The following is a 25,894-nucleotide window of genomic DNA, read 5'->3' as shown; positions in this document are numbered from 1 at the left end:
AGTTTTTCTTGCAGAGTAACATGTAGTCACATGGTCGCACTCGACATGGTCGACTCTACATGGTCGCACTCGACATCCCTTGGGTATGAGTTAATAGCTGAATCCACTTGATTTTTAGATCGTTTGTGTTCTTGATAATAGTCGATCCTTTGATGCAATCATTTTCTTTGACTGTTTTTGAGTTTTAAACACAGAAACTGTGTGTTGACCTTCAAACAATCTGGTGCGATCGATACTGTGCGCATGGTTGGGGGTTGAGTATTAGACAAATAAATGCGACTTAACCTTCTGTAATAATAATAATAATAATAATGATAATAAACTTGTTCAGATTTGTTGTATAGTTTGAAATCTAAGTAATATATATATATATATATATATATATATATATATATATATATATATATATATATATATATATATGAGTTCCTTAGTATAATACTATTATTATAAATTTTATCTGACGAACTGTCTTCGTGAGAATTAATTACAAAGCTTGTAAGACTGCTTTTGACCATATGTAGATAAGAAAAAAATGAAATCTTACGTCCCACGGTTATGCCAAAGGAGACGGTGATGATGAGAGATGAGTGAAAATGGTGGAATGAAGAAAGTGGGAGGAAACGGGAGAACCCCGAGAAAACCCACTAGCATGGTGTTTGTCCCCCACAAAGTCCACACGGCGCGAGCTGGGATCGAGCCAAGGACCCCAAGCACCGGAGGTGAACGCTCTACCACTGAGCCACCGCTCCCTCTGTAGATAAGAAATTCTGTAAATGTAGAAAATATTTTTGTTGCCCTTTTTTGTCTTCAACTATTGGTTTGCTTGATAGTGATTCAATTCCTCATAGTACGTGTGTAAAATGAATCCTTACTTCGAAAATAACAACAAAAGAAAGTTCTAAGAGACATAGATTGTAAACGACTTGTTTAGAGGAGAAGCGTAAATTGTTGTTGGCAAGAGATTCAAGAAGCGTAATTTGGAAACGGATGTATTAACTAATTCATATCCTTATCCATAAAACTAGTTTACGTCCACATTTTTCATTAAAAAAGGCATCATAATGTTAAAATAGTTCACGAAAAGAGGTAATTTCCCTTTCCTTCGTAGAATACAGCTACCAACTAGACAGTCAGATTGGTGTACGTTGTCCCGGGTTCGATTCCAAATGGGAGAACACGAAAATTCAATTTCACAAACATTCACTTTCATTAATTATCTGTCTTCTTTAGCCTAAAGGACATAATTGTGGGACGTTAAACTAAAAAGAGAAAACGAGAGTTAGGTATACACTGACGGGAACGCATTTAAGAACGCCCATTAGGATTTCACGGATCTGGTCCAAACTTAGTACAGAAGAAGAAATTGAAGATCATGTATACGGTGTTCAGAAACATACATTATTAACCATAAGATCAAGTGTAATAGAAGAGTGGCCATAAGGACAGCTGTTATGGCATATAATTGGTCTTACAGATGATTATCTGTTTGGGATATGGAATCCACGCTCGCTGTAGATCTTGGTGCAGCTAGGAGATGGTTGTCGCCGAAGCTCGAATTGGCGGAGAGACTCCGTCCACTGTCAACATACGTGCTTAGGCTTAGGTCCGAACACCATGCAAGCGAGACTAGAAATCGTATACCAAGTAGATGATACTGGGTTACTCTAGCGGTATGGGAATGCACATTATCATCCTCAAGATGGAGTCCAGTCCTGCAAATTGTTCAAAGTAGGTCTGAGCACAGGATTGACAACGTCACGAATGTATGCTGCAGTACTTCTCTGAGTAAAGACCAGAGGCGAGTGATATATGTTAGATATTGATCCTGCATGGTGATTGCGAACACATGTTGTGTTTCCCTGCTCGCCTGTACGTCAACGAACACGTATACTCCCTTAACTGTTTCCGGGAGAAAAACGATTCTTATCACTAAAAATTACACGCTCCATTAGCTTCATCTGTGCAGTCTCTCTTGAACCGTCTCAAACGTTCTCGGCGATGATCAGGTGTCAAATAGTTGTATGGTTGTTCTAAAATTAGAAAGAAAAAAATCGATTTTTGGCAATTTTTTACCTATGGAAAGCGGCAAGTTCGACTACTCAAATTTATATAAGTTTATACCTAAGATCTACAGAACAATAATTGATTTTTATTTTTTTTAAAAAAATCCAAACATAAGGAGATAACGCAAGTACATCTCTCTCGAAAATTAGAAGTGCGTATCAACGTACCCATATCCGATGAAAGTGAATGGACTTCTGTACTTATACATACAACCATATAATGCAAGAAGAGAGTGTAGAAGATAAATTAGATCAATAACCTATCACGTGGTAATACGTATTGATTACGTATAATTTTAACAACTTTTTATCCATAACATGGAACATGCAGGGTTAACGAAATGTATATAAATATATACATATATTCGAGTTTCTGAGAATACTTATCACTTTTTTTTTTGAGTATTTCCAAATTTAATGGATGGTTCAATGTACCCCTCCCAAAATGTAAAAGGGGTATGTCAATTTGCACATGTCTTATGAAAGAGAATAGACTCTGTATTTATCCATATTACCATACAAGGTAATAAATACTCATGAAAGAGGTCATATAGGTCACAAATCTACTAAATTTAAATATTCAGCAACTTTTTACGCACAGAAGGGAACGAGGTGGACCAACAAAATTTAAAGAGGCACATTGACATTTAAGATATACGTATATATCTTACACTACCACACAACATTTTTAGTTTAGGTAATTTCCAAAATTTATAAAGTTTTCCTATGCGCCGCTTCCATATTTTGAGGTGTGGACCAACATGACGATGCCAAATTTCAGAGGGGGCTCTCGTGCTTAACCTTAGGTCATTGCTCCCGAGCCAAGGCACTCCATTTCTTTTTCTGACTCAGTTGAACTAAAGAAGATCCATACTGTTCATACATATAATTACGATAGCCGTCTCGTCTGACGACTTTCAAACTACTAGCAGCATGCATTGTGTATGCACACAATGACCAGCTTGCTCTCTTGGACGCCAGTAGCACTTCCATTATTCTGTACTGTGGATTTTGTTCAAATTCCACGATGTATATAGGTGTTACTTTGCTACAAGCAATATGAGATGAAAGTTCTAGTTTTAGGTTCTATTGTTATGGCCTGTAGACTGAAAGAAATGCTTGATTAGTAGAATGAGAATGTAGAAAGAAACGGGAAATCCCCGAGAAAAACGACGAATACCACGGCAAGCTCATATGTCCTGCGATCGAACTAGTGACTCTTCACACCAGAATGAGCACTCTATCATTCGTCCACTGTGCTCTCCCTTTCTATAAGTAGTAGGTAAACACAGAAGTTCATAAATACAGACCAACATTCGTTTCCAAACTGACACTATTTGTGTCCGGGGGTTTCTTCGGAGAACTCTCATTTTTCCCACATTCTCATTCCACCAAGGCTTCCATCATCATTCATAAGTCTCCCTTAACGTAAAGAGCATAATCGTGGAGCGTTAAACTGAAAGATTTCATTTTTTTCAAACTGGCACCCTCTTTGTTTTGGGCGATACTAGCAAAGGAATGTACGTGAGGTTATGTTATGGAAAAGAAATGTTTAGTTGTTGAATGAATGTTTGTAATGTGTTTTAAACATAGGATTTTAGAAATACAATATAGATTTTAAAATTAATGTGAGTTTTAATTTCAAGGCAATATTGAAAATTGTGTGTATGTTTTTGTAGTATTTTAAATGTTCTATGTAGATAAAATATAATTATTGTTAGCTTTTATGTAACTGAGCTGTACTTTCAACTAAAATAACTTTATCTTTCAGACCTTGGGATAGAGATCGTTTTATGGCACCAGATATCGATGCTGTCACAACACTACTTCGCGAAGACAAAATATGGAACGCTGTTAAACATCATGTTGAACATTATCATAAGGAACAGGTAAGACTTCTTTTCAAGTGTAATTATCAAGAGTTGATTATTATTATTATTATTATTATTATTATTATTATTATTATTATTGTATATCACTTAAGTTTAAATGTTATTAAATCGTGGAAACTTTATTAGTATATCTTTCTTCAACTGCATAATAAAATTATGCATAAATAGAAAGTAATAAGTAACTTTGTTGCTTAAAAGAAAATAAGAAGTTAAAGTAACTTTTTTCAAGAAAATAAAATAAAATAAAATAAAATGGCATGTTTAAAAATGGGTTTTTCTTTAAAATATCAAACGAATCGTACTAAAAAGTAATATATATATATATATTACAAATTGTAATCGAAAGTAAAAGATAATTCAGTTGTCAAGAATTTTTTTGACTCATAAAAAACTATTTATGCATGACTAAAAAAATGCGTAGCACTTTCATATACAAGCAATTTATAAAATTTTGAATACTCATGTAATACTATAATATAGTTGTATTTTTTTTAATTATTAGTATATAATATGTACACAATATTATAATATATTGTAACTCTAATATGAAATAATTCATAAATATATAATTCGTAACATATGAAATATGTAATGTTAATATATTGTTATATAACGCACTATTATATTATTGAACTTATTTTATTTTTTATATAGAGGATGAGGCAAAAGTCTGGATACAGCCGTATATTTGTAAAAGTCGAACGGTGTGAGGAATCATGTCGTTTGGTATGGGGTGTCTACAAGTGAAGGTGAAACTCGCAGGAGCTATGGCGACAGCGGAGGCCATCTTGGATTTGGGTTACGTTTTTTAAATGGGAAGAGGGTCATGTCACATAAAATTTTAAACTGTCTTTTCCTGAGGAATACATCTGTGCAATCCATTTTGCGATACCTTTATTTGAGTAGGAGTTAAACTTTAAAATTGCAAGGAGATAATCAATTTTCTTTATCGTTGCAGGTGATCCACAATGGCACTTATACAGGAGGAACACATTGAAATTGTGTTAATGAGTGGTGGACGAAGTGCCAGAGTGATTGCTGCTGACTTCAATGCCCGGCATCCTGAGAGAAATATTTCACATATGACAAAATAAATAAATCATTGTAAAATTTCGTGTAACAGGTTCTGTGGCGGACAAGCCGTTTAGTGGACGTTCAAGAACAGCCACCGACGAGGAGATAGCAACAGCGATTGTTACATCGTTGTGAAAAGTTCACATCGCAACACGCACCGGTTATCAGCAATATCCGATGTCAGTCAGCGTTCAGTCCTGCGGGTGTTGCACACACACCAATGGCACCCGTACAAGTTCAGTTGCAACATCATGTCTCGGGGGATGACCCTGATCGGTAGTTAAAGTTTGCAGAATGGGCTCTGGATCAGTATCACAGTAATCCAAACTTCATACGAGGTGGATTTCAGTGACGAAGCTAAGTTTTATGTGCAAGGCGAGGTAAACAAACAGAATCACCGTTACTGGTCAGATGCAAACCCCTCGTGGGTGGATCCCTGTAAAGGTGCTGGTGGTGGAAAAGTGATGGTTTAGTGTGAGATTTGGTACACAAGAATCGTGAGTCCGTCGTTTATTGATGGAATCTTGTATGGGGAGAGGTATAACATGCTCCGTGATTAGGTGTTTCCAACGTTGCTGAATCCGCAGGGTGATTTTCCAACTTCCTTCCAATAGGGCCGTGCACCTCCCCACTATGCTACTGAGGTCAGACAGTTTCTGGATGGATAGTTTCCAGGTCACTAGGTAACACCTCTTGGCTTTTATCTGTGGGGTCATTTGAAATCAATTGCGTATGAGGTAAAAATCAACAATGTAGCCCATCTCTGCCGGCGTATTGAGGAGGTGTGTGCCTGTGTTGACACACACACCCTGCGACGTGTGAAGCAGAACTGGCAAAAAGGACTCCGATTGTGTATCCAGCGCAATGGAGGTCATATTGAGCATATGCTGTAATGCCAACTCTGACAAGTGTCCCAAACTTTAACAGGTCATAACTCCTACACAAATAGATATCGCAAAATGGATTGCACATGTGTATTCCTTAAAAAATAAAAAAAAGGAAGTGTAAAATTATATGCGATATGACCTCCTTCCCATTTAAAAAACGTAATCCAAGTCCAAGATGGCGGATTTTAAGATGGCCGTAGCTGTCGCCATAGCTCCTATAAGTTGCGCCCTCACCTATAGGCACCCCATACCAAACAACATTATGATTCTTCACATTGTTCGACTTTTATAGGAGTGTATCCAGGCTTTTGCCTCACCCTGTATAAAATAGCTTTTTTAGATACACATCTTCAATTAATATACTGCATAACAGTATCATGTATAACATTTCTTTTTATTACAGATATAAATTAAGGTATAGTTACATATAATATAACATTATTATTGAAAATTTTATAAATTGATTATATATGAGAGCAATTCTCATGTTTTCCTTTTTAGTCATGCATAAATAGCTTTTTAAAAGTAATTTTCTTGACGACAGAATTATTTTTTTTAAAATTTCATTATGATTTGTATTATTTTTTTACTTTTCAATACGATATTTAATTTTTTAAATGGAAGACATGTTTTTAAACATGTATTTTTTTTATTTTAATCTTCTACCTTTTAGTCATAATTAAATGCATTTTCTGTCGTATAGTTTTATACATTCTGTCAAGAAAGTACCGGGAATTGTACATTTGCAAAGCCCAATAAAAGGGACGGTCGAAATTCTTCTTGTCGCTACGTTAGTACACTCCCTGTATGCTCTATGCTCACGCGGAGTTTGAGCGCAATCTATCAGTTAGTTTGTCTATAGTGCCCCATTTGTCAGTTCATCGCAAGTATGTGTGGGCAATTTTTATAATGGATAAAACTATCGAACAAAGAATCTGTCCGAGATTTCGCATTGCAAATGGAATTACGTGTCCCGAAGCGCTGAAAATGTTACCTAAGGCTTATGGTGAATTGACTTATCAAAAACAGTGCATATGAGTGGTACACTGCATTCAAAAGCGGTCGAGACGTGGTGGAAGATTTGCGTTGCTCTGGTCAACCATTAACGTCTTCAACTGAACTTAACATGGCTAAAGCAAAGGAAATGATGACTGAAAATCGACGTTTAAGTCTGAGAAAGACAGCCGCTGAAACTTGTGTGTCTCACGAATTAATTCGTACCATTTTAAGCGATTGTTTAGGCATGAAACGTGTTGCCACTCGACTAGTGCCGACGCACCATTCTGGCCGAAAACTCAACAAATTTTCTCGAACAACCACCGTATTCCCCTGATCTGGTTCCAGCCGTCATTTTTCTTTTTTCAAAACTCAAATTATTACTTCGAGGACCCGTTTTCAGTCTATAGAAGACATCAAAGAGAAATCGCGGCGAGTACTGAAGTCGATTCCGGAAAATGCATTTCAAAAATGTTTTAATGATTGATTATTCGTTGGTATAAATGTATTATTTCAGAAGGGGCCTACTTTGAAGGTGATACAACAAATTTTGATGAATAGTGCATATTTTGTGTTTTATCGACCAATTCACGGTACTTTCTTGACAGAATGTATGTTTCCTTTCCTACGTGCTTGCCGAGATGGTGTATTTTTACACTCCAGTCCACATGAAGGGATTTAAAAATTACACAAAAAGGTTTATTTTTCTAATGTAGTAAAGTTAAAAACTGGAGCCAAGACCAGAAAAGCATTAGGCACTCAAAGTGGTTCGCTAAACAAATTTCTGTTTTGTGTATTTTATAAAAATAATAATTTTATTATTTTAAAGTTTAAGCACTGTCCGTATCCGTACGGTCCAACTAAAATTATTCTTAGTTAATATACAGGGTATAACATAAATGCATGGCCAAAAATGACGAAGTGATTGCGGACATCCAAATAAGTTAAAGTGTTCCTATAAACATGGGTCCGATGCCGCTTCGTTTCCGAAATTTAATCGATTGCAGGAAACAACTTCTATCTGCTACCAGTTTTACTCTATAGCGACCAACGCTAAAACTGGAAATAGTGAATTTTTGCAACTTCCGATTTTAATAGGGAGATTAGAGTGGCAATGAAATATATTGTTGGGACGCTTAATCGATTACAGTAAACTCTTCTTGCTATCTATTACGGTTTTTGTTCTATGTCGACCAATATTAGAAGCGGGAATCGTTGATTTGTATCACTTTCGATTTGAATAGAGGGTTGAAATAGAAAATGACACCTATTTTTAGAGCCCTAAATCGATTCCCGCCCCCCCAAAAAAACTGTTTCTCCCTATCAGTTATTGTTCTTGTTCTATGTAGGTAAATATTGAAACAGAAAGTTGTAATAAATTTCAACCACTTCCAGTTTTAGAAGAAAATTAAGGGTGGAGATGTAATATATTTTGGGACGCTTAATCATTGCAGAAAACCACACATCTCCGTCACTTATCGTGTTTGCTACACAAAGATCAACGTTGAAACCAAAAATGGTTAATTTCTACCTCTTCCAGTTCGACTATCGGTCCCCAAAACGAAGAAATTTTTAATTATTGGTCCTCTGCATGCTGACCAAATTTGGTTATTGGTAGTCTAATAAATAATGAAGAACAGCCCCTTCAGTATTGTCCCTTGCAATATGAGCGAAAAATCAATAACGAATAACAACACGTTCGCTGATGTTTTTGTCAATTCCCGGTTCAGCTAACATGTCCCCTCTTGCCCAAACTTGGACTTAAATGTCATTGGGTGGTCACCTATCAGCTTATCGATACCGAAAACTATGGATTAGACATTTGGTGTTATTTTATGACTCCCTCCATGACAATGAGGGCTAAAAATAAACTTGACCTTGAACTGCATCGGGGGTGTCGCTATTCATCTCAGTGACCCCGAAAACTATGAATTTGACACTAATATCCGTCATGACAGGTATTTATCCTCTCCTTTTATCCATACCTTTTGACCCGCGCCAATCTCCCCCTCCCAAGTCAAAAATCAAAATAACGGCTTCGAAAGCAGTTAGATGTGGTGATCTACCTGTGTACAAAATTTAGTGCCCTAAGTGGTTCCTCAAAATCGGCTGAGTCGTTTTTGAGAAAATCGTCCACCTCCAGGATAAACTACCTGTTGGGAATTTTTCAGGACAAATTAGCTGTGCCATATTATCAGTATATTAATGCAATATTTATTTGTGAAATATAAACATAATTACCAGAGTCGTTTAAAAAAAACATCCAAGAAGAACTCACCCTTAATGATCAACTATCTGTGGCGATTTCTTCAGAACAAATGGATCATACCATATTGTCGGGTTATTTATGAAATATAAACAGATACCATATGTTGTTTTGCGATATCGTTATTCGAAAGTAAAAACAAACTGAACTGTATAGAACACTAGTTGAAAAATAGAATGATAACACTCCTCTCAAATGGAATGAGGAGGAGTGCAGTAGCTTAGTGTTAAGAGCTTTCACCATTGGTGCGTGGGGTCTGTGGTTTGATCGCAGCTCGAGCCAAATGGACTTCGTGGTGAATAAACACAATGTACCTTGCGTGTTCTCGGGTTTCTCTTTTTCCCACATTCTTCATTTCACCATTTCATTCATTCTCCGGGTCACTGTGGCTCAGTGGTAGAGCGTTCACCTCTGGTGCATGGGGTCCTTGGTTTGATCCCAGCTCGCACCAAGGGAGCCTCGTGGTGGACAAACACCATGTTCGTGGGTCTTTTCGGGGTTCTTCCGTTTCCTTCCACTTTATTCATTCCACCTTTTCGTTTCCACTGTCTCTCATCATCATAGTCTCCTTTAGCCTAGCTGGTGTAACGTGGGACGTAAAACTTAAAGCTTTCATTTCATCCATTCTCATCATCACCGTTTTCATTCGTTTACGTGGCATAACCCTGCCATTTCAGTTCATTTTTCAAACTGAATGAGTAACAGCTGAAAATAACGAAAGAAACAACTGGACAAATAATAAATCTGACAAAAAAAAAAACTAATTATAGGTAAAATGCATGAACAAAACGCAGCAGCAACATTTAGATAAAGCAATATCTATAAATAATTTTCGCCTTCGGTGCGAGTGGTCCCGGGTTCGATTCCCGGTGGGGGCACTTGGTCGAAAAAGTGTAAAAAAGCTTTTTCAGGCCAGCCATCCTGAGTTGAGGTTTTCCTCATTCACATCAAGCAAATGCCGGGGTGGTACCTAACATATAGGTTCCAGGCCGCTTCCTTCCTTCCTTACCTTTCACCGGATCGTGTGCTCGCCGAGGGACGTCATCCTTCAAACGTGACGGGCTAAATGGCCTTAGATGCCGAAAGCCTAGAAATCTAAATCCCCTCTGTAAATAATTTTCCAATGTCTCAGCTTAGGGGGATTAATTCGAATTTAGCAACGTTATTTTTATCACACAGAAGCTCTTCAATGAAAAATAACTTTTCACACAACTTCTTGAAAAGTTATCATATACATCATAAATTTTAATTCCATTGCTTACTTGTTCCCCAGTCTTTTCTCTGGCTTTCCTCAGTTCGTGTTTCAATTCCCCGTCATTATGCTCATAAACTGTGTAATTAGGTAAGCAAATTATTAGCATGACTTCACATGTACCTGTGTCATGAAAATGCGGCCATATCTCACCCGACAAACTCTACCCAGGCACGTGTTCCTCGAACCTAGTAGAATCTAAATCACAATGAGCAAATGGGGAACTGTGATAGATATTTATTACATGCATATTTCTTACATTTATTGCATTTTGGTAGATATTAAACTATAAACGAATACGTTACTGATAATTTAGTGTTGCGTAAGAAACATGTATACAGTATTAAATATATAGTAATTTCTTGTTTCAAAATACACTTATTTTCTGTATAGCCAGTTGTTTTAAGTTATTTTCTTTTCAATGGTCACCATAGACAAGGTTTCACTTTATTACTTTATAGTAAGTATTTCTATACCACCTAAACTTCTGTTACAGTATTTGTCCATTTTTCGACCCACCAATATAGTATTTCCCCTCCCTCGACCAAAAATCATTGTCTTAGTCATAATAGTATATTAAGTTGTACATGTAAGCTACTTAATATTGGTCAACAAAATACTTGTACTTAATCGTTTAAAGCCTCGGGAATTACATGCTCAAAAAGAGCAATTCACAAAAGCAGTGTACTGGGTTTTAATGCTGTATAGAATGGACTGTATGAAAATGTAGAGTCTATATCTAAATATTAGGCTAACAACTCCTAAATCCTAACTTGAAATTACATGTGTTCTACCCGATACCATACCGTGCTTTCCTCGGGTCTCAAAAAGTCTCCAGGTTATAAGCCTGGGAAAAAGAATTTGTTTAAATTGAAAGCTCTTACGAGACCGTAGATTTCTTGTAAATATTCAAGCTTTTAATTTTAAAAAAAGTAATCAAAATAAATATGTCGTTTTCTCGCCGCATGGGCGCCCGCATCGGGGACCAAGAGAGGCGAAGAGGTTCGGTTCTTCAAGATACGTATCAAAACATATTAAATTTCTTACTTTCCCACTACAGTATTTAATACTATATTCATTGTAGTTAATAAAATTATGTAATGTGTGTGTATACTATGATGTGCATCAAGGTGTGTATATTCGTGACTTTGCTTGTGTGTCGGTCTTTTGCCCCCTTCTGGAAAGAATCTTGTGTGTGTTTCTGCATACTGAGTAAAACTGAACAATAAAACACTGAAGAATTTTTTTAAGAAATAAAAACTAAAAAAGTGCAAGTAGAAGAAAAATAATTTGCTAAAAATTAACACACACTTGAGCTGAATATTTAAAGAGAACATTGCTAATACTCAATTACATTGGTTAATTCTGTTTTATGTTACTCACTAGCACTATTGAATATAAACCATTGTTGCTCATTATTTTAGTTGCTGACCGCAAATAAACAAAATAGATAATTATGTATAAAATTATCTATCTTAATTTCAGGAGGTGGAAACAAGAGTATTTAGTCCGACATCCGTTATGATTGGAGGGCAGAGGGAGAGAGCTAGAGTGAGGAATTCTGCCAAAAAGAGGCGTCTTCAAGGACCATTTTAATCCAACGACTTAATAATGTGTGACTACGTTTTGCAGGATTTCTATTTTGCCTTAGCTGTCGTGTTTAGGCTAATTTTATCGGTGGTAGTAGGTTGTTATTATGTATTTCAATCAGAATGACTTTACATGTATAGTACAGAAGATATTCATTACACAGATACTGTAGATAAGTCAGTCTTTTCCATAAATGAAAGGCTCGAGCGAACATAATCTTAGGCGCCACTTCCGATTAAATTGAGTTATTAGGTAGAATGGGTTGTGATCGAACCACAGAAGAGTATGTAGGTAGTTTAGTTTCGGAAATGTACCTACAGATGGCAGGTGAAGTGTGTGTGGTATATTCCATTGAATTATATGGGAATGTTGAACCTTCTTTCCCAATTTACTCCAAAGTTAGAAAATGTGACATACCACTATGTTCGCCAGAGCCGCTCAAATCAGTTCTTACATATTTCATAACATGATTTTCTAAATAATAGCAACTGTCCTCAACAAACTTTCGTAGAAATAACTCAAATTTCCAATTACTATGGTAAATGTCATAAGCTCTTAAGATAAAGAACAAGAACTAACTTTAATTAAAAAAAAAAATATGTTATTTAGAACTAATTACATTTCACATTACTTAATTATAATATCCAAAAGTGACGAATAAAATTAACATCACAGTGCATGTTTATTATTTCTGTTAATAGTAGTGAAATATTTCTTTATACCCAAAGAATCTCCTTGAAACTATATGTAATTAATACTCAAGGTAAAATTATAATGTGCAAGTAATAAATACAGTACTATCGTATATTTAAAGTTAAGCTTGCAGTTTCCTACTCCAGGAAACAAAAGAATATCATAATCTTCAACCATAAGACAAAAATTTCTGAAGCAGTGTTATACCAGTAGATAAATTTGTAGTGTAAATTGGTTAAGCGTACGCACTTAATATTCTACGCTTTCGAGGAAAGGCACATTTATTAACTTCAAAGTGAGAACTTAACAAAATATTCTTTGATCTTTGTGCCTGAATATGAACTGCAAACCAGTCAAGTACATGTCATAGAAAAAATTGAAAAATATTTGTATGCAAACAATTCAAATGTGTACCATTGGACACCTAGGAAGCCAAGAATACTATCAAGGCCTGGTAAGAGTATGCATTAGCAATTATCACATACATATATTATCAACACAAATACATACTTATGTAGAAACAAGTGAGTTTAGTTTCAGTGTTAAACTACAGGATACTTCCAAGCTATGAGAATTCGATACTGAAACTCGAAGTAGTATAACTAGCTACTAGTTGCAATATATATTAAGAAATGTATCTAGTGTTCCAGTGAGGAAAAAAAAAAAAAAAAAAAAAAAAACGTGATTTTGAAGTGCAACAACGTATTTTATTGATGACCATAGTAAGAGAAATTTACATGGTATGATAAGTGAAAGACTAAAGTTTAATGTAATAACACATGTTCGAAGTGTCCACCCTGACGATTAGATACTTCCCTGCCCCTGATGTACATGTTATCAAAAACCTTACCAAGGGTGACGTGAGTAACTGCTACCGTACACCGCTCAGTATTTGCTCTTAATTCATTTAAAGATCGGGGTTTAAGCTTGAATACCTCCTGCTTGAGCTAACCCCATAAAAAAGTCAAAAGGGTTAATGTCTGGGCTAGATGAAGGCCACTCTAAGCCTGTTCCAAAAAACAATGGATAGCGATTAGAGATCACACGATCTCGGAGTTCTGTGTGAAGGAAATTAACGATAGGTTCTGTTGTATGCGGTTTAGTTCCATCTTGCTGGAATCATTGCGGACGAAGTGAACACCTTTTACGACGAAGGCCAGGATAGAAGTAATGCTCAAGCATTTCCAAATATTTTTTGATGTGACATAGCTATCAAAGAAGAAAGGTCCAATTATTCCACGTTTGGTACAGCACACCAAACCAAAACTTTTTCCGGATGCAGAGGTTAGTCTACCATTTCATGCGGATTTTCTGGTGCCCAAATCTTACATTTTGTTTGTTTATTTCACTTGACAGATAAAAGTAAGCTTCGTCTGTACACAACAAGTTTTCAATAATGTCTGGGTCATCAGCACTGAACTGATATGCAAAATGCAGACGCCTCTTTTTTGCAATGTCTGTTAATTTTTGAAGCATCTGCATTTTGTTGGGGAACATTTGTAGGTCTTTTCGCAGAATACGCCAACATGATGTTACGGACATTGCGTTTTCTGCTGACAAACGTCGCAGAGATTTTTCACTCAGGCTATTCACAACAGATGCTCGCACTACTACAATACGCTGTACGCACAGTTGGTCTGGATTATTCCCCTCTTCGAAGTCCTGTAACATTACCCATCTTATTGAACTGATCAACATAACGCCATATATAGAGGTGCCCATAGACAATGAATCTCCATTGGAATCGTCGTTGGACACCAACAAAGGAGCGTGACTCAATGAACCAAGTCACCAACGAGATCTTCTGCTGCAACATAAGTCTACGGTCCGCCATTATTATACTGGACTATGCAACCTGAAACAAAACAAACAAATAAATAAATAAAAATAAAAAAATAAATAAATAAAAATGTAAAACAAAATTTATATTTTGTTTGCTGTGTATTTACGTATATATATTATTATACTGTTATTCAAATAAATTTTGTAGCCACTAGAAATCACGGTTTTCTGGGTGAAACACTCTGTATAATATATGATAGTCAGATTATTAATGGATTTTTTTTTTTTTTTTTTTTTTTTTTTTTAAGTAGGAATGAAATCGACTGAGTAAGGTTTGGACAAAATCGTCCAAAATAACTCACCCCTAAGAGTAAACTACCCCTTCTGAATTTTTCCCAGAGAAATGACTTACACCACAATATAGGGTTGTTAATGAAATATTGATGTATCAAATGTAAATAAAATCATTCGAGTTGTCCTCGAAACTTTCACTTTACTCTTATTTTTGGTGGTAAGAAAAAAAATTCGAAACCCTTCGTACGAGGAATCTTATAGGAACTTTAAGTTTAAAATCTTATCTCCTATTGTCATTCTAAAGCATTCATGTTGTGTATGCTTTTACTACCCAGAACGCCTTATTCAAGTATCAATTTACTTTACAAATTTAAACTCAATTCTCACTTTGTAGAAAAATACTGAATGTAGGTTAAAAGCATTCATACAATAACTACAGTTGAACCCGGTTATAACGACACCAAAGACAACTTTAAAAAAAGTTATAAATTGTTGTTGTTGCAACCGGGATGTGTAATATCAGTATTAGGCATTGAAGATTAGGGATGATTAAGTATCTGACCATTCGATCAAGCCTATATTATAGACACGAGTTTGATGCATTTGTGAATATCGTATTAAGCATGGTATAAAATCACTTGCCTTATGAAGGATTAGTTGGTCCCACTGAATACTTGATGCAATAAGCGAAGTGTCACAGAACCGATGCTGCTATAACCAAGTTCAACTGTAGTTCAATTTACTAACAGACATGTATACACGAATCATCATCAACAAACTGTCGGGGCCAGTGGTGTGGTCCTTAATCCAGCTCATTTGGAAGCGAGATAATGTGGTGGGAAACGGCCAGTAGTGTGAGGATTGATCTTGCATAGTGGCCTGTGGATTCGCCAATTGCACCGAATTCAAAGGCCGGTCGTGGTGTGGAGCCTACGTTGATAGCAGGTTCCGTTCTCAATAATCTGGGTATTGCATAAAGATTTAAAAAATCAATTACCAACAAATTACACGAAGAAACTAAAATTTACCTATAGACAACACATACCGTAACTGTAAAATAAAGAAAGAGTATCTTTATGTATTTTTATTCCATTATATAAAGTCATGTTTAACAAATGCAATATTAATAAATTTAAAGACATAATTTAAATACAAAAAAATACAGAATATTACAGACGAAATGAACAATATATTTAAAACAAATACGAAAATATATCTTCATGGTTTCTATAGGAATACTGATTTTATCACTTAAAAAATAATAAACTGTAATACAATAACAAGAAGATATTTACCGAAAATAATAATTCTGATAAACTCATTTTAACTTCCAAGGGTAATTTTCTGTTTGTATTTATATCATATAATAATATTTCACATTTTACTAAATTCTTAAACGACCATAATCAAAAATTCTCCCTACATCTTAAATTATTATTATCTTTTCGAACTTCTCTTTCACTAAATATTTAAAAATTAGGTCAAAGGGCCTGTGACACATCCATAAGGTGTCTGGCCACAACAACCGATTTTGATGAAACTTGGTAGACTAATAAAACACCTTGCAAAACTATGTAATTAGCAGGAATTTGTCGAAAAAGCTGTAGTTTCTGAGATACAGTCGATTCATTAAAGATGACGTTTGTCGTGATATCTCGAGAACGGCTCCACCGAGATCAAGCAAACTTTGCAAGCCATAGTAGATACATGATAGCTTTAAAACGAATTGTCTGCACCTGCGCAGAACTGCGCAAATAACCGTGCGCATGCGCATTTCTCGAAAACGTGAAGACTGCGATATTTTTTTCTCTTCCTTAGTTTGAACTATATGACGAGTATAACATAATGCAAGGGGGAAAAAAAACTAGACTCAAAGGTGATCGTTTTCAAGCAATACGATGGGGTGAGATGATGTTGGGGTGGTCTGTCCCCGGGCACCCGCCTCTAGTTACTCTGTCTGGCTTCTCAGTCATACATTCACATTACACCTGTGTAGAAGTCATATAGATAACGTTAATAGTCGCCATATTCGGGTCGTAGTGATATCAAGTACTGTAAGTCATCAATGTTGCACAACAGTAACACAGTATTAAGAGAGCGTAAGGATAAACTATCAGGCCTATTGTCGCAGTCTATTGGAACACGTCAGTGTGATGCAGGCATCTATGCTTCAAAGAAACTTGCAAAATCATAGGCCATATGGTTACCTATATATAGTTAGTGTGGCCATGAGACGAAACCTTTGGGGTTGTCTCATCTCGTCACAAAAAGTATAGCCTGGTTCCAATTACGGATGTGCAAAACCAGTTTTTATATAAACCGGACACAGGTTTCTAGAAAAACCAAAATCCGAAAAACCGACATTTCGGTTTTCTCCAAAAGCCGGCCCGGTTTTCACCAAAACCGGTTTCATTCCTCCAAAATCGGTTCGTTTTTCCACCGAAACTGGGTTCGTTATCTCCAACACCGGTTCGGTTTTTTCACCGAAACCGGTTTCGGTTCTCAAACACCGGTTCGTTTTTTCCAATGAAATCGGTTTCGGTTTTCTCCAAACCCGGTTCGGCTTCTCACCAAAACTGATTTCTGTGAAAACTTTTGGAAAACCGAAACCGGGACCGGGTTTGAAGAAAACCGAACCGATTTCAGTTTAAAACCGGTTTCGGTGAAAATGGGGCTTTTGAAACTTTTCAAAACCCGGTTTCGGTTTATCTAAAAACCGGAAAAGTAGTTTTTGTGCCTACCACTAGTTTCAATAGATCGCGACTATAGGCCTCATAGTTTATCCTTACGCTCTCTTAATACTGTGTTACTGTTGTGCAACATTGATGACTTATAGTACTTGATATCACTACGACCCGAATATGGCGACTATTAACGTTAACTATATGACTTCTACACAAGTGTAATGGAAATGTATGACTGAGAAGCCCTACAGAGTAACTAGAGGCGGGTGTCCGGAGACAGACCACCCCAACATCTTCTCACCTCAATTGCTTGAAAACTATCATCTTTGAGTCTATTTTTTTCCCTTGCATTGTTATACTCGTCATATAGTTCAAACTAAGCGAGAGAAATATATATATATATATCGCAGTCTTCACGTTTTCGAGAAATGCGCATGCGCACAGTTATTTGCGCAGTTCTGCGCAGGTACAGACAATTCGTTTTAAAGCTATCATGTATCTACTATGGGTTGCAAAGTTTGCTTGATCTCGGTGGAGCCGTTCTCGAGATATCACGGCAAATGTCATCTTCAACGAATCGACTGTATCTCAGAAACTACAGCTTTTTCGACAAATTCCTGCTAATTACACTAGTTTTGCAAGGTGTTCTATTAGTCTACCAAGTTTCATCAAAATCGGTTGTTTGACCCAGACACCTTATGGATGTTTCACAGGCCCTTTAGAAAGTTTTAGGTTGCTACTAACGTTAAGCACTTTACATTTTATCTATAAGAAGAGAGAAAGAAAAACTCCAAAAATTTCGGAAGGAGAACAGTGTAAAATTTTCGGAACAAACTTATTCTTGGAACATGACGATTTAATACAAGCTGATTTTCAGATATTGTGATATCCGGAACCAGTAATTGCTACAAATTACACATTTTAAAACGCCTATATATTTGGGGAAAATGAAAATGACTAAGAATTCATAACATAAATAACCTTAAATATTAAATACCAATCATACCACTCGGAAATTCATGCGACAGACAAAAATCGGGAATACAATGACAAAATATGCTGGATACTTTTCTAAAGAACACATTGTACACAGCAATGCTCAATCTTTTTATCTCATAATTTTGTATACCTTCTCTTTGTAATGAAAAATTAGTTGTACAATTCTAATCTTTACAGATAATTGAAACTTTTCAACCTATTTTTACCTTACTAGTTATGCTGAAACACTATGAACTCTCAAAATTAATATTGTACGTTTTATTTTATATATTATTTTAAAACAATGCCATTCGCATTGAACTTGTTTGTTCGTTTAAAGCTCCACTTCAAACAGCAGCTCAAGGGCTTACATTAACCATGAATTATGGTTACAAAGAGCTGCAAATCTACAGAAACCCTCAAAGAATTCATAATATTAATTTGCTCAACAAGAATAAGAAAGTAAAGGTGAAACATCAGAAGAGGAATTTTTCATCGTACAATTAACTGATAGATGTATTAACGATAAAAGAGTGGTACAAAAACGTTAACATATAAGTTGGATAAACACGTATGCTTTATATATATATATATATATATATATATATATATATACAAACCATATGCATTCAAGCACTTGTGGTAATGACAATACGAATAGCAGCTATGGATTAACAAAGAAAAGGCAGTCTGAGTAGTAAATAAATCCTTTATACTTATGGATCTCGAACCACTACTAGGGCACGATGGTTCAGTAGCAGAACACTCACCAGATTCAAGCCGCCCTGGTTCGACTTCGACTAAGTAAGTTTGTGGTGGACCACATCGTGTTACTTTTCTCAGGTTTCTCCCGCTTTATTCAACATTCTTATTTCACCAATTATGTCATTATTTTTCACATTAATTAATAACAGTTTCATTTAGCCTAAAAGGCGTAACCATGGGAAATTAAATATTCAACTTAATGTTTTTCCAACCACATTTTCATGTATGTGTGAAGATGAAGTCAATGTTTGTGATATGTCACCAAGTCAAACAAATTTATTACTAATCTGGTGACATTTATGTTTGATATAAGAATATAAAAACTTGTCTCCTATTACGCAAAGTGAATGAATGTTTTGTTGCACCTATGTAAAGACGGAGCATTGGTATGTATATAACTTCATAAATACGTATATGTACTTATGTAACCTAATCAATTATAATACTTTTCTGTTACACTTTTATCGTCATTTTACAATTGATAAGAACTTATTTTTTTAAAAAAATCTTCGTACTCTAGTTTCGTGTGGTTTTGTTTCTTACAACTCGTGTGTAATTGAAGAATATTTTACAAGTCTTGCACCAATAAGCCTTAACTATTGATATCACTATTTTCAACAGGTATATTTGTTGTTTGAAATTACTTTTAATGTAAAGTATTACTGCTGCCTAGTTCTCGTATTTTGAATTAAAAAACTGCTACTCACCAATCTTCTTTTCCTCTAAAGTTAAGCAATATAGGTAGATATGGTCTATCACAATTCTTTTATTACGTGTTTTAATGGTTAAATTCACCGTGATTCTGACAGCTACTCTATATGCTTTAAGATTTAAACAATCGTAGAAGCACTCTCTACTCTTTCTCAAAAGCAGATACGGAAAGGGATCTCCAAGAAATTTAGTGATTAATTTTTGTACGAATAAGCATTATTTCTTTCTCTTTTTATTTTATTTTATTATTTTATTTATTTATTTTTTTTTCTGGTTACCACAACCATACTACGAATGGTTCGTGTTATATTATACGAATAAGTTAACTTGAATTTTATATTCTTTCCTCCACAAACTTAGAATTATTTGTACATATTCCAACTGTTACGGGCAGAAGGATGAATAAATCTATGGATAGCAGTTGTTCATTTTGTTTCAACGTAATACGAAGGCAAATTAGTTCGGCGATTGTTTCAATAAAACAAATGTATGACCAAATAGAAAATATCTCGGAACGATCTTTAGTAAATGAAATTATTCCGTCGATCCACTTTTCCTTTTTGCACAATTACATGCACACGCATACACACGCATAAAAAGAAGTTTTACTGTTAAAGTATTTACCACAAGCGATCAGTTTGTTTCGTAAAGTGTGAATTGTAATCTTCTAATTTTGAAAAATAATGTGATTGATTCGTATATCATGTTCCGACTAGAACGAGAAAGACGTTACCCATCATAACCCGTTAAATCCACAGTTACTTATGCAATTTTTAAATATTTAAAAGTTAATTCATTTCCTACACATTCATACAAGTGTTATGAAAAAAAACTGAAGCCTATTTCTAAAAATATTTTTTGTTTGTACAGGAATCTTTCGAGTATACGCTTTCATATTTGCATAGAAGATATGTTATTCCTCAACAGTATTTACAAACATGCCATTAAACTATTTGCTTGGAGTCAAATTACTTTTCTCTTTGTTACAGAAATATCATATGACTCATTTTCACTAAAAAGAAAAAACACACACATTTACACAGAGGAATATGAATGTAACTAGACTCTCATATTTATAACAAACCAGTATGTTACATGATTTTCTTTTCTTAATACTGGAATGTATGTATATATTTTTTTAACACCTTTTATAAAATTATATTGAAATATTTTTCAATACAATTTTTTGAAACATATTTCGGGATATGTTAAAAATGACTAATAGTATATTCGGCTCTCTTTAATTCGAACTTGTGTAATTCCAACAAAAAGTATATTACCCTTGAAATTTCTACCTGAAACAGTGTTAAAAACGGATATTTGATTCCAATTTTAAAAGCTTGCATTTTGATAATTCGAACATATAATTTCGTCAATTGAGAAATTTTAAAAGTATGTTCTGAGCCACAAGAAAATCTTTGATGGATTGCTTCTCCCAGTAAATGGCGTGGAAAATTATGTGAGAGATGTTAAATTTACACAAGGAAAGCAAACAAAAATAACCCAAATCTTTAAGTGAAGAACGGACTAGTCAAGCATCCATTTTAGTGATTCTGTTTTTACATTTATTTTTTAAATACGAACTAAAAGTATTGTTATCTTTCTTTTTTTAAAATACACTGATGTACTTTCAAGTCATTACTGCAATACCATCATAGTAATTTTGAACTTTACTACTGTACTGTATCTGGGTAAAGCATGTCAATTTTAAGAAAATCGGAAAGATAAATACTCTTATGTACAAATAATGTTACAGTTCTGTACAGTATTTCATTGATGTGAGTGTTGTTAATCAACTATTGTCAACTCGAATTTTTGAAGTCCCAGTTAAAAAGAGCGCACTGTATTTTATTTAAAAATATATAATATCCCTGTTAGAACTCCTGACTTAGTGGGTGTTCATGCACTCTGTTCACACAATACAATCTAAATACGAGTAGTATACTTGTATTCGTCAACTTCAAATATTCATCCTCCTCAAAGTAAACTATTTTATACAATACAATATATATAAATATAACAGTTTTTAGCAAATAATGCCACTAAAAGTTGTATAACACTTGGTAACGATCATTGTACAATATACATACACAATTATGGATAAGCCTATGCAAAGCGTTGCAATCAAATAATTCTAGGTAACTCTCCTTTAGTTTTCATCTTAAAATCTGATATAGTGATCAGAATATAAACAGCAATTTACGAACAAGTCAAACATACATACAAAAATACGTAAATGCAAATGCAAATCTCTGTTTGAAGGATTCTTATCACACTAAACTTAAATAAACTTTCTTTTTATAAAAAAGCGTACAAAAATGTTGACGTATAATTTATTTAATAGGGAATTACTGTTTATATAATTAGTCTAATCTGTCCTTTTTTTAACATTAAGTACATCTTATGGAAATTCATATTTGTTTCAAAATTACATATTGCAATACATTCGAAATGTACACACTATTTTTGCTTTTGTCATGGTAAGTAAAATAAGATATGCATGCTTATAAAGAATATAAGTTTAGATCAATTTAGTTAAAAAAGAAGTCATAAAAGAAAGTTATATCTACAATCACGTCAAAAATTGCTTTTCTCTCTTTTCAAATTTTCTTCTTCTACTTCCTGAATGAGCTCATCAGTAACTATCTCCTTAGATAACAGAAAACTGTACTCACGTATCAGATTGATCTATTTTGAAATGATAGATGCTTTTAAGAGAGCTAAAGCACTTTTTGATCAAACTATACAATCACTGATTTTTTTTTTTTTTTTTTTAAAGTGTATTCTAATAATCCATAAAGTATATATTTTATGTAATATGGAACAATATTTTCATGGTGACTATACACTTACAAACATACGGATAACAAAACCTTTCAAAGATATAAGTTACAGATACGACACGTGCAATACAATAAGTGAAAAGCTTTTCGCTTGAAACATTACAAAATTCGCGTGTTCCTTTTGCAGTTATCTTGACTAACAAATTTTGTGTAAAACTTATTAGTTGCACTTTCACGAAACAGCGCAAAAAGTACAAGAATATACATGTACTTCAGAATACTTATATTATCAATCTAGTATATCACCGTTACTCTAAATTTAAAATAATTACTAGACAAATCTTAAAATTTTGATCTGTAGTGAATTTATTGTTATAATTATTTCTTTTTTAAAAAAAGTAACATCGTCAAATTTTCTAAGTATACTATAGAAATTTTCTAAGCTTCTTTCTGTTCGTAAAAACAACCAATAATATTGGAAAGCAATAGTGTAATAATGTATTTCAGAGATACTCGTATGTACGGCAATAATTTACATTATAACAAATATAAAATAGTTAAGACAAAATATTCAAACTACATAAATTGAAATAAATTAGCTTTGTCACTTTTAATACAAAAAGTGAAATAATATTTCAAATTAAGTCGAAACAAAGACTGATATAATCCATTATAAAGTTTTTTTTTTTCTAGTTCACTTAATTTTTGATGGTTTCTACAGTGAGAAAGCGAATTAAGAAAACTGTTAATTTAGCGTGAACTTTCTAGAGGGACATATTACGGATAAACACATCAGCGTTATTGAACAACAATGTACTATTATAAAAAGCACATCTAAAAATCTTATATTTTTCATCGCTCTGTGTGTTTTATATAATTCCATTTAATTTTATTCACTATTTTGAACTTCTTGTTATTTTTTTATTTTATTTTTTAACGCTCGTAAACAATTTATTCCATACAAATTTTTCTTTTTCGTGCCTTTTTTACCTAGTTTTTCACATCCATATCTATTCTTTTCAAGTTCATATTTTATTATTATTGCCCTCTCAAGAATTAAAGAAATACTACGAAACATATTTAAAGAAAAAGTTATTGTATATAAACTACATACATTCTAGAAATATGTAATGGATATTAATCTTGTATTTTAATAGAATAGAAATACTGATACTGATACTTCGGGAAAACAGTTTTATGCAAACTCTTTATTAATATATTGATATTAACAATAAAACTTAATGATGTCACAATTAGAAATTGTTTAAGCCTGGGTTATTTAGTTAAAACTTTGCATAGTAGTTAAAAAGTGGTCATAGAAACGCACAGCTTATATTTTCTACTTTTTTCAAGGTCTTGCCAGAAAAAAATCTCATAATAAAGAATATGAAGTAATATGCGCTTTATATGTTTTAGCATCTGCTCATTATTTAAAAATCTTGTAACCACCAAACATCAAGACTTAACAGTTATTGCGCTTTTTAAATAAAACTTACTAGCACTAGCATTCTGAGATCAGTAATTCTTGCAAAAGTGGTTTTACTTATTAAAATAACAATGTGATGCTCACACGTATATATAACAGAATTATGCAATTAAGATAACAATGTGATGCCTACATATATTATATATATATATATATATATATAGACAACAGAACAGTAACTAAAGTTCAAACAAACTAATAAATACAACACAACAAAAAAGTCAACAGTGCGACATAAAAATTCATTATCAAAGCACAAGTGGTAACTTAAATCACACAGTACTGGCAAATCAATAGCTTCAGTTTTGATATTCGGGAAAAAAGAATTCACTTCCTTCATTCCGTGAATCTGTCTAACTTACTTTTAATTAATAGTTACAGCCAGAAATACATATATATATTCCTTTACCCTTTTTCATGCAATATTTTCCCAAATTTGACTGCAATTACTACTGGCTCTGTCTGTTTCCTTTCTTCTATCATTTGTATACTTACATTATCATTCGTAAAACACAGAAAATATAATGAGAAAAAATGAACATTTCACTAATTAATCATAACAATTAACCATTTCACTAACATGAAATAACCAATTTCGAAATAAATAAATCCAAATAAATATTAAATATGTTTATCACTATGACAATGTTTTGTTCATGACAAGACACAAAACTATATACTTTTTAAGTATCAATAACTAATATTTAATCATTTTCAACACACACAATTTTGAAGATGGACTTTTTTCTTTTATGTCACTTTAATATAATAACTTCTAATCTCATCTCAGCTAGACGAAAATTAATAACAAACAGCTAATTTACTATAAACTATGACTGATTTTATTTATTTAAAAAATGGTATGTCAGAATATAAATCTAAACTAGAACAACATATATTATGTCAATTCATGACTGTAACGATACAATGAAAAATAAAACTCCTTTAATGCACAAAGCCTAACTTAAGTATTTTGTACATATAAGGCTGAAGACTTGTTCATCACACATTGCACGTACAAAAAAGGAAGATTATATATATATATAAATTAATACAGACTTACATTTCAATCAACAACAGCTGTGATTACAATAGAATATCGGCATGATACTCTAACATTACAGAAAATGTCAACTTTATCGTATCCAAGTAATGCACTATAAATCACGATTTTTTTTCAAGGTATACAGGGTCTAACGTTTTAAGTCATTTATACATATAGGTAATAATTCATTAATTCTAGCTTCTACTGCATCAATAATTAAAATATACTTGTATTACAATGTCTATATATAAAATTTACCTATATAACTGACTATTAAGATGAGATTCTTAGTTAATCTACATAAATTTGGTTTCTTAAAAAAATCGAATTTGCCGTATGGCTAACTTCTTAAGACAGAGTTGGGCAAGATAATTTTCAACAATGATCATTCAGTTTTGTTTTTACGTACTGCAAATCTGTACTTTACAAAATAATTCTTTACTAATAAACACTATAAATTCTATAACAATTTATTATGCTTAGAACACACTAGCTCTGCTACAATTTGAAATATCAACAATGTTTCCTAGCAATAGACAATCGCTAGTTCAGCTCACACGGATCTGATCTTCAAATTGGACAAGGCACCTTAATAATAATCTGATGATGACAAGCCAAACAATGCAGCAAAATACTCTTCTTCCTGCAGA

The 25,894-nt window shown here is 33.7% G+C and overlaps 2 protein-coding genes across 5 annotated transcripts in view; one reads left to right on the top strand and one right to left on the bottom strand.

The window, feature by feature from the left end:
* The window catches only part of LOC145688320 (histidine ammonia-lyase-like), a 220,458-nt gene extending 207,760 nt beyond the window's left edge, over positions 1-12,698 (top strand). The window contains exons 17-18 of the mRNA XM_081762365.1: positions 3,838-3,955; positions 11,919-12,698. Of these exons, the coding sequence (XP_081618491.1) occupies positions 3,838-3,955; positions 11,919-12,029 (229 nt within the window). The 3' untranslated portion in view covers positions 12,030-12,698. The remainder of the gene's footprint in view (positions 1-3,837; positions 3,956-11,918) is intronic.
* Positions 12,699-15,863: 3,165 nt separating this feature from the next.
* LOC145688318 (tetratricopeptide repeat protein 39B-like) overlaps positions 15,864-25,894 on the bottom strand; it is a 93,799-nt gene continuing 83,768 nt past the window's right edge. For all 4 annotated transcript variants that reach the window (XM_081762359.1, XM_081762358.1, XM_081762360.1 and 1 more), the window contains one exon: positions 15,864-25,887. The gene's annotated coding sequence lies outside the window, so the exon portion shown is untranslated. The remainder of the gene's footprint in view (positions 25,888-25,894) is intronic.

The sequence above is a fragment of the Thermobia domestica genome, chromosome 6 (genome assembly GCF_964235325.1).
Source record: "Thermobia domestica chromosome 6, izTheDome1.hap1.1, whole genome shotgun sequence".
NCBI lineage: Eukaryota > Metazoa > Arthropoda > Insecta > Zygentoma > Lepismatidae > Thermobia > Thermobia domestica.
Note: the sequence above shows the minus strand (reverse complement) of the source record. Positions and strands in the feature narration are given on the sequence as shown.